Source organism: Nerophis lumbriciformis, linkage group LG02 (genome assembly GCF_033978685.3).
Source record: "Nerophis lumbriciformis linkage group LG02, RoL_Nlum_v2.1, whole genome shotgun sequence".
Lineage (NCBI taxonomy): Eukaryota > Metazoa > Chordata > Actinopteri > Syngnathiformes > Syngnathidae > Nerophis > Nerophis lumbriciformis.
The window spans coordinates 31,621,970-31,637,573 of NC_084549.2; the positions used below are offsets into that span (position 1 = coordinate 31,621,970).

A 15,604-nucleotide genomic window follows, 5' to 3' on the forward strand; every position below is an offset into this window, starting at 1 on the left:
TTACCGGGAGGGCATTCCATAGTACTGGAGCCCGAATAGAAAACGCTCTACAGCCCGCAGACTTTTTTTGGGCTCTGGGAATCACTAATAAGCCGGAGTTCATTGAACGCAGATTTCTTGCCGGGACATATGGTACAATACAATCGGCAAGATAGGCTGGAGCTAGACCGTGTAGTATTTTATACGTAAGTAGTAAAACCTTAAAGTCGCATCTTAAGTGCACAGGAAGCCAGTGCAGGTGAGCCAGTATAGGCGTAATATGATCAAACTTTCTTGTTCTTGTCAAAAGTCTAGCAGCCGCATTTTGTACCAACTGTAATCTTTTAATGCTAGACATAGGGAGACCCGAAAATAATACGTTACAGTAATCGAGACGAGACGTAACGAACGCATGAATAATGATCTCAGCGTCGCTAGTGGACAAAATGGAACGAATTTTAGCGATATTACGGAGATGAAAGAAGGCCGTTTTAGTAACACTCTTAATGTGTGACTCAAAGGAGAGAGTTGGGTCGAAGATAATACCCAGATTCTTTACTGAGTCGCTTTGTGTAATTGTTTGGTTGTCAAATGTTAAGGTGGTATTATCAAATAAATGTCGGTGTTTAGCAGGACCGATAATCAGCATTTCCGTTTTCTTAGTGTTGAGTTGCAAGAAGTTAGCGGACATCCATTGTTTAATTTCATTAAGACACGCCTCCAGCTGACTACAATCCGGCGTGTTGGTCAGTTTTAGGGGCATGTAGAGTTGGGTGTCATCAGCATAGCAATGAAAGCTAACACCGTATTTGCGTATGATGTCGCCTAGCGGCAGCATGTAGGTACTAAAGAGTGCAGGGCCAAGAACCGAACCTTGGGGGACTCCGCACGTTACCTTAACATAGTCCGAGGTCACATTGTTATGGGAGACGCACTGCATCCTGTCAGTAAGATAAGAGTTAAACCACGACAAGGCTAAGTCTGACATACCAATACGTGTTTTGATACGCTCTAATAAAATGTTATGATCGACTGTATCGAAAGCAGCGCTAAGATCAAGAAGCAGCAACATAGATGACGCATCAGAATCCATCGTTAGCAGTAGATCATTAGTCATTTTTGCGAGGGCTGTCTCCGTAGAGTGATTTGCCCTGAAACCGGATTGAAAAGGTTCAGAGATTGTTAGACATTAAGTGTTCATTTAGCTGCTGTGCGACAATTTTTTCGAGGATTTTCGAGATAAACGGAAGGTGGGACACCGGCCGGTAGTTTACCATGAGGTCAGGATCGAGGTTAGGTCTTTTGAGCAAAGGATGAATAACCGCTTTTTTGAATGCTAGTGGAACAGTGCCAGAGGAAAGTGATAAGTTTATAATATTTAGCACTGATGGACCTAATAATACAAAAAGCTCCTTAATAAGTTTCCCAGGAAATGGGTCAAGTAAACATGTTGTTTGTTTTGTCCCCTTAACACATCTTAACAATTCCTCTAATGTTATTTCATCAAAGAGAGAGAAACTATTTTGGAGGGCGGTATCCTTCGTAGATACAGTCGTATCTGTGTTAATAGAACCCAGTTGTAGCTGCGATGCATTGTCTTTAATCTCCTTTCTAATGAGTTCAATTTTCTTATTAAAGAAATTCATAAAATCATCTGCTGAGTGGGTGGAGCTATTGGGAGGAGTCCCTTGTTGGGTTAGCGATGCTACTGTACTAAACAAAAATTTCGGATCATTTTTGTTGAGGTGGATGAGATTTGAGTAATATTTAGCTTTGGCTAGGGTAAGCATGTGTTTATAAGTTATTAAACTATCACTCCATGCTTGATGGAAAACCTCAAGTTTAGTAGCGCGCCATTTGCGTTCCAGCTTTCTACATGATAATTTATGGGCTCTAGTTTCTTCTGTAAACCATGGGGTGCGCCTTTTAGGGGCTCTTTTAAGCTTTAGCGGTGCTATACTATCAATGGTGTCGCGCAGGGCGTCGTTAAAGTTGTTAGTGAGGTTATCAATAGAGCCGACATAATTTGGGAATGGTGCCATTACCGAAGGCAGTAGGCCAGCAAGAGTCATCGTTGTGGCAGCATTAATGTTGCGGCTGGTATAGTAGTTATTATTATTAGTTTGTTGACAATGAGTCAGAACTTCGAATTTTATAAGGTAATGATCGGACATTACTTTAGTATACGGGAGTATCGTAACTTTGGAGGTGGTGACACCCCTGACCAGCACTAGATCTATCGTATTTCCGTTGCGATGCGTAGGTTCATTTATTATTTGTGTAAGACCACAGCTATCAATTATAGTCTGGAGCGCCATGCACTGAGGGTCCGATGGGGTATTCATATGGATATTAAAGTCCCCCATTATGATTGTATTGTCGGCGTGCGTCACTAAATCAGCAACGAACTCTGAAAATTCACTGATGAAGTCCGAATTGGGTCCTGGGGGGCGGTAGATAACAGCCAGGTGGAGAGGCAGCGGTGTGACAAACCTCATAGTAAGCATCTCAAACGAGTTATATTTATTATTTAGGTTCGGGGTAAGATTAAAGTTTTTATTGTGGATGAGTGCAACTCCCCCACCCCTTTTAATGGGACGGGCAATATGCGCTCCCGCATAGCCAGGAGGAGACGCCTCACCCAGCGCAAAGAAATCGTCTGCTTTGAGCCAGGTCTCGGCGAGACCAATAACGTCAAGATTATTGTCTCTAATGACCTCATTAACTAATAACGTTTTGGAAGATAATGATCTTATGTTTAAGAAGCCCATATTATAGGTAGTGGGCTGTTTTGAGGAGTTTTTGTTGAAATTATCCGTAGTAGCAATATTAATAATGTTGTGTTTATTATGTGTAGTGCAATTTAAATAATTTCGACCATATCTAGGAATTGATATGACGGGAATTTTCCGATTGTTTGCTTGATGTTGTGATAAACCGAACGCATCATAACTTGCCACCTCAGTAGAGTGCATGTCTACTTTTGACACAGAAAAAACATTTTTTGAGTTGTGTATTGTTCTAAAATAGTTGCTATGTGTGCAGGTATTATCCAGCCTGGCGCTGGCTAGTTCTATTTTAACTAACTTCTCACCCGGACTAGCGCTTCTTTGAGGATTAGCCTTTCGCTTTGTTGTTAGCCCCGCTCGGCATCCCCGCTTCTGCTTCCGCTCACACCGCTTACGTGTCTTCCGTTGACGGTCCTCGCTGGCACTTAACTCCGCTGCTTTCGAGGCCGCTGGATGTAGCCGGCGAAGAATCCCCATGCTAGCGAGGAGGTCGAAAGTACCCGCATCTTTCAGCCTATAACGGCCCGATCTATCCACATCCAGAATCGTCTGTCGGTCGTATCTGATCACGAAGTGTCCACGCTGTGAGCCAGCCATGAAATAGACAGAATTGACGGGTATTTTTGCCAAATCGCTCTACACTTCCAAGAGCGTCTGCAAGCTGCTGCCATCAGGGCGCCGCCATCTTGTATATAATATAATATGCTACAAAGACAACATATTTGATGTTCAAACTGATAAACATTTTTTTTTTTTGCAAATAATCGTTAACTTTAAAATTTGATGCCACCAATACGTGACAAAGAAGTTGGGAAAGTTGGCAATAAATACTGATAAAGTTGAGGAATGCTCATCAAACACTTATTTGGAACATCCCACAGGTGTGCAAGCTAATTGGGAACAGGTGGGTGCCATGATTGGGTATAAAAACAGCTTCCCAAAAAATGCTCAGTCTTTCACAAGAAAGGATGGGGCGAGGTACACCCCTTTGTCCACAACTGCGTGAGCAAATAGTCAAACAGTTTAAGAACAACGTTTCTCAAAGTGCAATTGCAAGAAATTTAGGGATTTCAACATCTACGGTCCATAATATCATCAAAAGTTTCAGAGAATCTGGAGAAATCACTCCACGTAAGCGGCATGGCCGGAAACCAACATTGAATGACCATGACCTTCGACCCCTCAGACGGCACTGTATCAAAAACCGACATCAATCTCTAAAGGATATCACCACATGGGCTCAGGAACCAAAACCACTGTCACTAAATACAGTTTGTCGCTACATCTGTAAGTGCAAGTTAAAGCTCTACTATGCAAAGCGAAAGCCATTTTTTTAACAACATCCAGAAACGCCGCCAGCTTCTCTGGGCCCGAGATCATCTAAGATGGACTGAGGCAAAGTGGAAAAGTGTACTGTGGTCTGACGAGTCCACATTTCAAATTGTTTTTGGAAATATTCGACATTGTGTCATCCGGACCAAAGGGGAAGCGAACCATCCAGACTGTTATCGACGCAAAGTTAAAAGCCAGTATCTGTGATGGTATGGGGGTGCATTAGTGTCCAAGGCATGGGTAACTTACACATCTGTGAAGGCACCATTAATGCTGAAAGGTACATACAGGTTTTGGAACAACATATGCTGCCATCTAAGCGCCGTCTTTTTCATGCACACCCCTGCTTATTTCAGCAAGACAATGCCAAGCCACATTCAGCACGTGTTACAACAGCGTGGCTTCGTAAAAAAAGAGTGCGATTACTTTCCTGGGCCGCCTGCAGTCCAGACCTGTCTCCCATCGAAAAAGTGTGGCGCATCATGAAGCGTAAAATACGACAGCGGAGACCCCAGACTGTTGAACGACTGAAGCTCTACATAAAACAACAATGGGAAAGAATTCCACTTTCAAAGTTTCAACAATTAGTTTCCTCAGTTCCCAATTGTTTATTGAGTGTTGTTAAAAGAAAAGGTGATGTAACACAGTGGTGAACATGCCCTTTCCCAACTACTTTGGCATGTGTTGCAGCCATGAAATTCTAAGTTAATTATTATTTGCAAAAAAAAAATTAATTTTATGAGTTTGAACATCAAATATCTTGTCTTTGTAGTGCATTCAATTGAATATGGGTTGAAAAGGATTTGCAAATCATTGTATTCCGTTTATATTTACATCTAACACAATTTCCCAACTCATATGGAAACGGGGTTTGTAGTTTGCTTCTCTTTCTTCCCCTCCATTCTTCTGCTTTTTTCTTATAAATAGTGTTATTTCTATTGGTATCTGTATTGCTCCATTTGTAGTGCAATAATGTCCATTGTCATTTCTGTGTTATTAATATTTGCTTCACTAACTACTTTGCTATTATTTTTTGTATCATATTTTTATACATCTTATTTTCTGATGATGTTGTTGTTTTTGTTATTGTTGTCTCTGTGTCACATCCCCCTCCTGTCCCCGCAATATCCCCCTTTGTCTTTCTTTTTTTCTTCTTTCTATCCCCTCCTGCTCCGGATCCGGCTGCGCCAAACATTAAATAAATCCATTGAATAAAGTCCAATACAATTAAGGTAACAAGAGAAGTATCCCACACTTCTCTTATGTAAAGTAAATCTGCACAGTAGATATGGACATCTACATCAACAATATGATTTGCCTGAGTTGCTCGACAGGAATAAAAAAACAACAACATAACAGAAAAAAAATAAAAATAATGTACAGCATTTACCTTGTGGACCAGACTAATGCTGCATTTCCTTTTACATGCTTCTCCGTCATATAACAATAGGAACAGTTCTTGTTGTTTGTGTTGTACACGGACGTCTTTATGTGATGGACTGGAGAGGTCAGAGTAACAAAGACCTATGTCTGTATAAGACCCAGTGAACAAGGTTAATGCGCAATCGTCCAGTTTGTAGGGTCAGGAGAAAAGAACGAAATGAAACACGTTAGGCAGACCATTCGGCAGCTTCTCCATATTTTCATTGATAAATGTCCACTGTTTGGATGTTGTTTTGTTGCACGGAAGCTGAATTCTGGTTTGGAGTGATACAGACTTGACAGCACCGCGGCCAGCCTGCCTCGCCGAGTCTGCTCCACGGTCGAACATGTTTTTAATGGTTTGTTTTTATGATTTGGTGGGTGTTGTCCAACGCACTCACCTTCTTAGTTCCAGTGGTTCGAGGGCAGGATTGTGTTGCTCTCTGACTGTGGGCTGTGGACAATTACTACCAGCGACGGGGATGTTCATAATTTAAGTGTATGCTCGCAATTTACAGCATAACAAAAAGCCGGGAGACAGTTTGTATCTCAAAATACTGCTAATTTGGGTTACCAGTGCATAAGCTTGGGTCAGTGCAGTGTTTCCAGTGCAGATTGATTCCTGGCAAACATCCACAATTTACAACTCAAAGTCTTTCTTGTCTTTTTTTAGTCCAAGATGGTCATTATCTCAACTGCTGGCTTATGGGTAAAGGTTTGAACATTTTGTTGTGAGATTTCATTTTGTATCATTATTTATACATGGCAAGGTGCTCTCAAAACGTTCCCCAAAATGTCAAATTATTTAAAAGACTGCCATTCTTAAAAAAATAAGCATGTGGTCCTGAACAAGCCACTTAAGATGTGACTGGGTAATCACCAACCACCAAACAAGTCTGCACTCACCCCCTGTTCATCCAGCTTGAGAAGCTGCTCCGGGACTTTAGGGGAGTGGATTGCCAGTCGCAAGCATTGGATATTGAGCTCCGGGATTACATATTCAAGTACTTCCTTTAGTGGCAAACCACGGGCCGTCCCGTGTCGTGCCGTGGATGGAATCGCATCTTCCAAAATGGCTCCTCGTAGGGTAGTCAGCTGTAAAGACAAAACTAATATTATCTACTAACATAATTCTTTGACACAGCATAACTTGAAAGTGAGTATTATTAAATTTATAAGATTAGTATTTTTGATACAGCTCTTGTACTGGATGTCACTAAATGTGCACCCAGTGATGTGGCCTGGGAGTATATTAGGGTTAGGTCTCAGTATGCTTCTACCATCTAGGTCAGAAAGTCTGGAACACAGTGTTTTGATGATTTTGTATCTAAATGAAAAAACGTAAGCTCATGCCTGCTGCTGTGAGATCCAGTTATGATACAATTTTATATCATGCCGTGCTATTTAGTGCAATGGTTCAGTACAGCTCCAATGGGCAGCATTAACATATCCCATTGTAAATAATTAAAATAATCCAACTGTATACTCAATGTTAAGTGGTATTTTAGTGTTACGACCATTAACGTGCAGGTAATGGTTGCAGTTTTAAAGCGCGCTACCCATAATGATGTGTTGTTGTTTGGAACATTACTGACACATTTACACTTATGAATCCCACTGCTATCTGCACGGCCTGTGGACTTGGATGTCAGCAGGCAATGGTTGCCTGAGAGCGAGAAAGGCATGCTGAAAAGCAGATTACTTAACAGCAAGTGAGAATAGGACAGAGTCCAAGAGAGCTGGGGCCTAATGATAGGAGACCATGCAAATTGACGCTCCAGTGGTTCGGGAGTTAAAACATCGTCTGCGTGCAGGGTTAGCATGACCCAGATACATTGTTTTATCGTGGGAGTGCCGCCTTAACCCAAGACTAGTGCTGGATATCGGTGACATTTCTTTGCCTGACACATCTGTTGCACTTGAATTATTCATTGGCTGGGACCACCGAGCATCTATCAGTGAGAGGTTCCTGTACCACCAGAGACCATCGGGCCGTGCATCCCAGTTTGTGGATTAATAATGTTGTGGACGCGTGGGTGAGGGAGAGCGAGCGAAGCCAATGACAATGAGACGGCGTGTTTGCTCGTGCAAGACTGACCAACCGAGCTACAACTGGCACAGAACCAACCTTTGGACACGTTTGGGTAATTGATGCAGATTTGGGAAGCGTTTGCCTCATCTCCTTTTTGGGAGCACTGAAGCGTTTCTGCACACGTACAGGCTTTTCACAGAGGAAGCCGTAATCACTCACCAAGTTGGGCAAGGCAGGCGGGATGTTTGGCACGACAGCATTGAGGCTCAGTTCAAAAAGACTTGCTGTTTGTTATCATGAACCAAGAATACAATTCTCGACCTCAACAAAAGAAGATAATTCAAAAGAAGATAATTCTTCTTTTGTTGAGGTAACAAGGAGGAAAATTTAATTTGGGCAGATGCATGCTACATAAATGTTTATAACATCAATAATATATGCAGGGATCTATCTGATTGGTGGATATTTATGACCCAAACATTATCCTCATTGTCTTTCATTTTAAAGTTGTGCAGCAAGAATAAACTACTACGTATATCCATAAAATGTATCCCACGAATGTTCTAGTTGTTTACGATACAGTACAGTACAAAGTATTTAACACAACAATCTAACAAAACAATTCTAATACAAAGGACAGGTCCCATAAAACTGTTAGCAACATTTAACAATCACTTAATCTTATGTTACAAGCAAAAGCGTAAAAGGGTTATTTTACTATAAAATAAACATTATTTATTCCATTCTAAAGGGAATCAATGTAGAGGTGTTTTGATAAGACTTGGTTCTAGGCTCTATGAACCACCACCTAGGCAGGGGCAGCTTTTCATCTTCAAACACCCATGTATTGCCAAAAATGACCTTGGTGACATGAACATGTCATTCTGAATGCAACGTGAGAAAGAGCCTTTAAAAGCATGTTCTCATGAGAGATCAATAGAGAGCGGCACTAAGCAAGCAGGTGTCTCCACCATGGATCTGTGGAAGTTCAGGTCCAATTTTATGACACTCGGCACGGTGGAAAGAGCAAACATCAGTGCATTAAGTTTACCTGACTGGTCCTGAAGGTGATTCGATAGTTGTACTGCATTCCCTCTTTCTCCTTTCCGTCATCCAGCCTTTCCCTGCGGACGCTGACCGCCACAGGTCCCAGATTTTCATCTACACCAAAGTAGTTTTGATGCTCTGGAAATGCATCATAAAAAGAGAATGAATAGGTTCTTAGTTGACATTTATATCAGACCTTCTATATACTGATTATGTGACAGAATAAGCTTGGGCAAAACATCTTTATATGTAATGAATGGTCTGAAAAGGTTTTGGGTTTTAAAATAAAGGCAAACTTTGATGATTGAAATGACACACACAAGGTCCAACAGAGATTTGAAATCAATTTCCTCATGATTAGAACACGGGCGATCCTGGGCAATAAAAATGAGAGATACAACTTTGTGAATTCTTATTGAGTCATTGTAACTGCATATTTACTTTGGATATAGATTGATTTTTTTTATTAAGAAATTGTAGCTCAGTGATACAAAAATGGAAACTAATCCTTCTGGTTTTAAATTAGTTTTCAATCCCACAACAATCACACCTGTGTAAAACCAGTGCAGAGGAAAGTCTGGGATTTGTTCTATTCCTTTGCTCATAGTAAGATTTCTGCAGGTTTAAATGTTGCGTCCATGCCGTGTATAGCATGCAGCTTAAATGCACAGCTCCTTGTCATTGAGGCAAAGCACATATCAGCATGAATAATAAATCAAATGTATCAAGGTAATGCAGGGTTATCCTTGTGAGGAATGCATGGCTTGTCGGGGACAGTGGACTGAGGGGAAATGCTCTGTGAGGCATGAGGTCAAACGCTGGTAGGACGCCAAGAGGCAACTGAATACCGACGGTGTCGACTGCAGCGGAAAGTTTTTTGTCAACACATTCTCTGTGACGTCTCACTTGGTGTTGACAATATGCCAAAGGTTGCCAAATAGATGACTTGGGTTGTCATTTCAAATAACACCTCATGTTTGTCATCCTGCCAAGCAACGATGCCGAGCAACTTCAAGCCTCTAAAGTCTAACGTCAGATATGACTTTCTATAAAGTACAGTTCAGACACATATATGTATATGACTAACAATGGATTAGCCTCTTTTGTCCAGTGCCTCCTGTGTATAATATGTGACCATGACATATATATATATATATAAGAGTTTCTAGCCTTTGGCTGTGGATGAAACACTGTCCGCTTGGGCAGCCTTAAGGAGCAACACCCCTGCTAAGATGTTCAAATGGCTTAAGGCTATCAGTGAGATCAATGTTCAGGCCAAGCTGATAAAAGCTTCCTCTAAAGTGGTGATGCGTGGTTTATGCTTGTGTGAGTGTGCATCTTTGTTTGAGCATGGGTGTGTATGTGCGTGAGGTGATGACAGACTTTGTCTCTCTGATAAAACACCTCATGAAAAGGGCAAGGGCTACATTCACAAACTGTGAAAAAAATATTTTATTGTTAAAAAAGGACTGCAGCACATGGTACTTCAGTTATCCCAGCTTCATCTGTGATGTGGAGATGTTAAATACCCATCTTGGGGAAATGGAGAGAGGCGGCATTAACAGTCAGTGATTATCAGGAAGTTCAATGGTACATCTAAACATACAGTAATTAGATGTACCATTGAACTTCCTGATAATCACTGACTGTTAAACTGACACACACGGCATGTTTTTGAGGACATTCAGGCATCCCATAGTGTTAAAGGTGAAGCAGCTGTTTTCTGTGGGGCTTGAGGTTGGGAAATTCAATCTGCTGAGAGCAGCCAATCCCAAGACAGTGGGAAAACAGATATGTATAAGTATGTGATGGGTTGGGCTGGCATGTTATTTGCAGCAACACTCACAGGTGTTTTAATGTTAAGATCGGGGACCTTGACGTGTTTTTGCTGACCCCATAGTTTCATAAAAGGGGTCCTTACACCCCACTGGCCCTCATGGTGAACAGCTGAAACACACCCTCTCATTCACCTCTTCCTTCACCATTCACAGCTTCTCAGCAGGGTTGAGAGCAATATCACTGGGAGGATATGGCCGCTCCTCTCCCAAGGAAGAGAAACATACGCGCTAGCACCCAAGACAAGCCAGCTATTGTTCTGGTTCTTACATCATCTGGGCCTGAAAAAATAACTGGACAGTCAAGAAATCTAATGTGATGATATAAAGCAGCTTTGTTTTGAAACTTGCTTCCCTACCGTTCTGGCTTTTTCTCATGAAAATAAGATTCCACTGAGTTATTTATTTTCACTGAAACATAACCGTGGCAATGATGATCACTTTTAAAAGCATTTGTTGAACATAAACATCTCACAATGTTACAAGGGTGGGAGAAGAAACAAAACAAATTCGCTATCTCAGGTATGGCACACTTTCAACTGCTGCTTGTAATATATATTTAGAATATTGTCACCATTTTACAATACTGTCAGCCAGCACTCCTATATTTGACTCCTATCAAAAACTACAGCAATGTTGCGCCACTGGTCAGTAGAGTTGGTCTATACTTGATCAAAATGTATAGATTGTGGTTGACAGTATGACTTACCCAACCCATGTTTCATAGGTTAATACACTGGTAAACTGAACACAATGACATGATGGGTGAAAGAAACTCATATACAAAACAATGTTATAATTGTTCTTACCCTTCCCATAGAAGAACTTGTGGTAGTGGTATGCACCGAGGTCAATATGCTCGATGATGTAACGTTTGACCTTCTCCCTGTGGATGGGCTGGTTTTCTCGAGGCACCTCCAGTACAGAGACTCCTGCATTTGTGCAGTGGGAACTCAGAGACGATTCAAAGGAGCAGCTCTCTGACACACCACTGTAGTTGGCATTGTTGGCTCTGGAAAGCGAGATCTTTCTCTCGCCCTCACCGCCAACTTCATTGCGAAAGTGTGGGCATCCCAACACCAGGCTATTGCTCTTTCCATCTCCGTCATCAGCATCCAAGTTCTCTTTTGGGTTCAAGTCCTCCCTGCTGCCTAGTGGTGACTCAAAGAAGGCAGAATTTCCACTACTGTATGAGATTGCTCCACAATCAAGTCCTAATCCTGGAAAAGCACCAGCTCCACTACCAGACACTCCCCCGAGTCCAGCTGAAGCTGCTGAAGCCCCAGTTGTTGTGTTCTTTCTCTGGCTTAGGTTAGCTCTGCTTGCTACAGCTTCACTGATGTTGAAAAGAACACTTTGAACATCATAATGAGCAAAGCATTTTTGAAAACTGAGCGGTCGGCGGTCATCTTCCAAAGAAAGTCTCAAAGCATCACTTTCGCTCTTAATTGTCCGTAATTTCCTGAATAATGAAGTTTCAGATGACTCTGACTTGAGACGCCTCATGAAAGATTTGTCACGATCCCTGCTGTAAAGAAGAGCGCTGTCTAAATAGTCATAGCCTGGAATGGTGACAATCTCCCCCCTGGAAATCTGGGCTGCTGTTTGTAAACTCGGAGAGAGGGAGGCATCACACCGCAACAACTCAGGAAAACCCAGGGGTGGTACACTGCGGTGGTCCAAGGTATCCACTCTATAGCCCTTGAGCATTGTAAAAAAGTCATCTTCACCCAGGCCCTGGCGGTCAATAGAGGATGTACTTCCATATTCACGATGTAAAGAGGCTCCAGTGTTTGGATTAACGGCAGTCTGGTCTACTACGTCTTCAGAGTCAATGTCGCTGATGGTGACATCACTGTTGCTGCGCTGACGAATAGGATGAAGACCTTTCAAGGGTGAGTGGCTGAGGAGGTCACTCAGTGTATACTTTGCATCTGAGTAGTCTACCTCCAAACAGACTTGTTCACTTTCCTCAAGTATTTCCATAGTATTGTCCTGTTGACCGTTCTGAAATATTGGTATCACACTCTGATAGTTTGGTGATGGCCGTCCATCCCAGCCGTCCTTCCTTGGTGGCCATTCTGTCACCCTGGCCCTGACGCCCATTTTAGGCATTGCTGGGGCACCATTTGTTTTGCCTGGAACTTCAAGTTTGCTCTGCATGTTGGAGCCTGGTGGTCCCATGTTACCATTTAGGGCCTTGAGTTTCCTGCTAAATAACTCTTCTGACTGCATGGATCCGGCGTATTCTTCTGGGCCTCCCACAAGTTTTGACTTATTATCAATAACCGGGCTCAAAATACTCATATCTTGAGAGCAGACTCCTTGAAGAGCATAATTGTATGGCCCTTCATTATTTCACTGTTTCTTGACTTAGCAGCCGTTGTCATAATTTACAAAAGGCCACTGGCAACAATTGGCACACAGCATTTGGATGTCAAGGACATGTGTCTGCGGAGTGCTGCAATACCGCAGAGTTGAATCTTTCCTCACAGCGTGCCGCCAACATCGAACGACAGCTGGAAGAGCTGGACCTATGGCACAGGGACAGAAACACAGAGAATAATATTAACACAGAGCAAGTTCTAACTGGAACATCTTTATGTAAGATGTGGGAAAAAGCAAATTTTGTTGTTATGTTAAACCAGTGTTTGCATTCTCTGATAAAGGACAGAATAGAGAGTTGTATTTGTTTTGGACCTATATCTACTGTAAAACAAAACAAAAACAAATGTAGCCCATTGGAGTATTTTACAAGAATTGGTGCAATTATGGTCTGATAACTCAAAGGATGTATAACATATTGGCCAATGCCTAACAGATGGTGTTGAAGCAAATTACAGTAACAGAAGGCAGATGTTCAGCAGGCGCTTACATACACAACTATCTGACACAACTGCCTGTAGGATCAAACCTGCAAATGATGCAGCAGGGATGTTTTTGCTTATTTAACTCTACTCTTTATGTTAGTTTGTTGGTACAAAGAAAATTAACAAGGCCCTGATGAGATCAAGTAGTGATGACAAACATGGTTAACATAAAGATATTATGAGTCAAAATTCCTGCCGCCCTTCTGTTAGCATACATTCACAAAGGAAGTTTATCTTATCCCTTTCCTCTCAGCTGAAGTAAAAGAATAATAAACAAAAGGAACACTTGTATTCAATAGTCTTATGTAAACCGTGCAATGTGCCTCTCTCTGTTAATAATACTCAAAATGGTGCACTGATAATCTAACCATCTTATTGCTGCATGTCAGAAACATACATCTTGTTTAGAGTAGGGCTGCAATAACTAATCGATTAAATTGATTAAAATCGATTATAAAAATAGTTGGCGATTAATTTAGTCATCGATTCGTTGGATCTATGCTATGCGCATGCGCACAGGCTACGTTATTTTTTTAATTTTTTTTTTTTAAACTTTTATTTATAAACTGCGACATTTACAAACAGCTGAGAAACAATCATCAAAATAATAGGGGTGTAACGGTACGTGTATTTGTATTGAACCGTTTCGGTACGGGGGTTTTGTTTCGGTGCGGAGGTGTGCCGAACGAGTTTCCACACGGACATATTAAGTAGTGTACAGCACGTTGTGTAAACAATACTCAAAATGCCGGACATTTGAGGCATTTATGAAACTCCGTCCTGAAAGCTCCGCAAAAGAGGACATGTCCGGTGAAAAGAGGACGTATGGTCAGTCTATCCTAGCCCGTTAGCTGCTAGCATGCTGGCAAAAGAGGACCTGACCATACGTCCTCTTTTCACCGGACATGTCCTCTTTTGCGGGGCTATCGGGCGGTGTTTCTTAAATGCCTCAAATGTCCGGCATTTAGAGTTAGGGTTGCGTGTATTTTCAATGTACGTTCAGGGTTAAGAAGGTTAAAAACACAACAAGTTGTGCGCGCAGCAGCATTGGTGAGGGAGGAGGAGAGACAGACAGAGCGAGAGAGTTGTGATAAATGTGCATGCGTCGTCAGGCTCTGCTTTTTATTCATAGATTTATCGATTTAATTTGTTATTATCTATAGCAGGGTTGTCAAAAGTGTGCATTTTTGTAACATTTTCCTTGTTTTATTTGGCAAGTTGAAAGAACATGGCGCCAGTATGCAAGTTTTTTTTTCAATAAAATACTGGAAAGGATAGAAATGTAGTTTGTCTCTTTTATCCGATTATTAATCGATTAATCAAAGTAATAATCGACAGATTAATCCATTGTCAAATTAATCGTTAGTTGCAGCCCTAGTTTAGAGTATTTTCCCAGCTAAAAAAAAAAGCGAAATGACAGTCAATCTAAGGGTGATTGTGGATAAGGATTTCTGTGGGAATCGATTCAAAACTAGCTGTGTAAAAGTCAGCTCTGTGAATATGTGTGGCCCAGCAGCACATAACAGCTTGCACATCTGTATGTAGGTACAGTAAGTGCTGTATAAATGTATCCATTTGAAAGAAAAAGTTCCTTTCATAAACTAGTTGTACAATCTCATTTAAATGGGTTATGGTAAATGGGTTATACTTGTAATAGCGCTTTTCTACCTTAAGGTACTCAAAGCGCTTTGACACTATTTCCACATTCACCCATTCACACACACATTCACACACTGATGGCGAGAGCTGCTATGCAAGGCCCTAACTACGACCCATCAGGAGCAAGGGTGAAGTGTCTTGCTCAGGGACACAACGGACGTGACAAAGTTGGTACCAGGAACACTCAGGTTGCTGGCACGGCCACTCTCCCAACCGCGCCACGCCGCACCCTATGTTCCATGTAATTTAGATGGGCAACAAAAGAGTTCCACATGAATGCATACACATGTTTTTTGTAAATTCTGTGGCCTCAGTATAGGATGTTTTGGAGCATATTAATCTCACTACAAAAATGAAAAGATCTGCAGGATGCTTACACCACAAAGAATACGAGCCTTTCAGCATTGACCTAAGTTATGTTTTTGTGTTCTTTTAGGCATGTGTGGTTTATTTCTCTCACTACTTATACATCACAGAGAAAATGGGGGAACTGCCTCTCGTTTCATGCAAATGTAATTGGTCATGGAATGGCTGCTGTATTCGAATGCCATTGTGGAAGATGATGACAGGCTGCGCCTGGGCCCTTTGGCTTTGCTTCAGATCTAACCAAAAGCCATAAACATTCGGTCTACTTCCAGA

The 15,604-nt window shown here is 41.7% G+C and overlaps 1 protein-coding gene across 6 annotated transcripts in view; it reads right to left on the minus strand.

The window, feature by feature from the left end:
• Positions 1-15,604, minus strand: part of sipa1l2 (signal induced proliferation associated 1 like 2) — a 209,766-nt gene that overhangs the window by 89,735 nt on the left and 104,427 nt on the right. For 5 of the 6 annotated variants that reach the window (XM_061960890.1, XM_061960920.1, XM_061960872.1 and 2 more), the window contains exons 2-4: positions 11,246-12,970; positions 8,606-8,739; positions 6,429-6,617 (exon numbers count right to left, since the gene is read on the minus strand). In XM_061960890.1, coding sequence (XP_061816874.1) covers positions 6,429-6,617; positions 8,606-8,739; positions 11,246-12,743 — 1,821 coding nt within the window. In that variant the 5' untranslated portion in view covers positions 12,744-12,970. Of the gene's footprint in view, positions 1-6,428; positions 6,618-8,605; positions 8,740-11,245; positions 14,089-15,604 lie in introns of those variants that run through there. The other variant, XM_061960881.1, reaches the window with a different exon arrangement.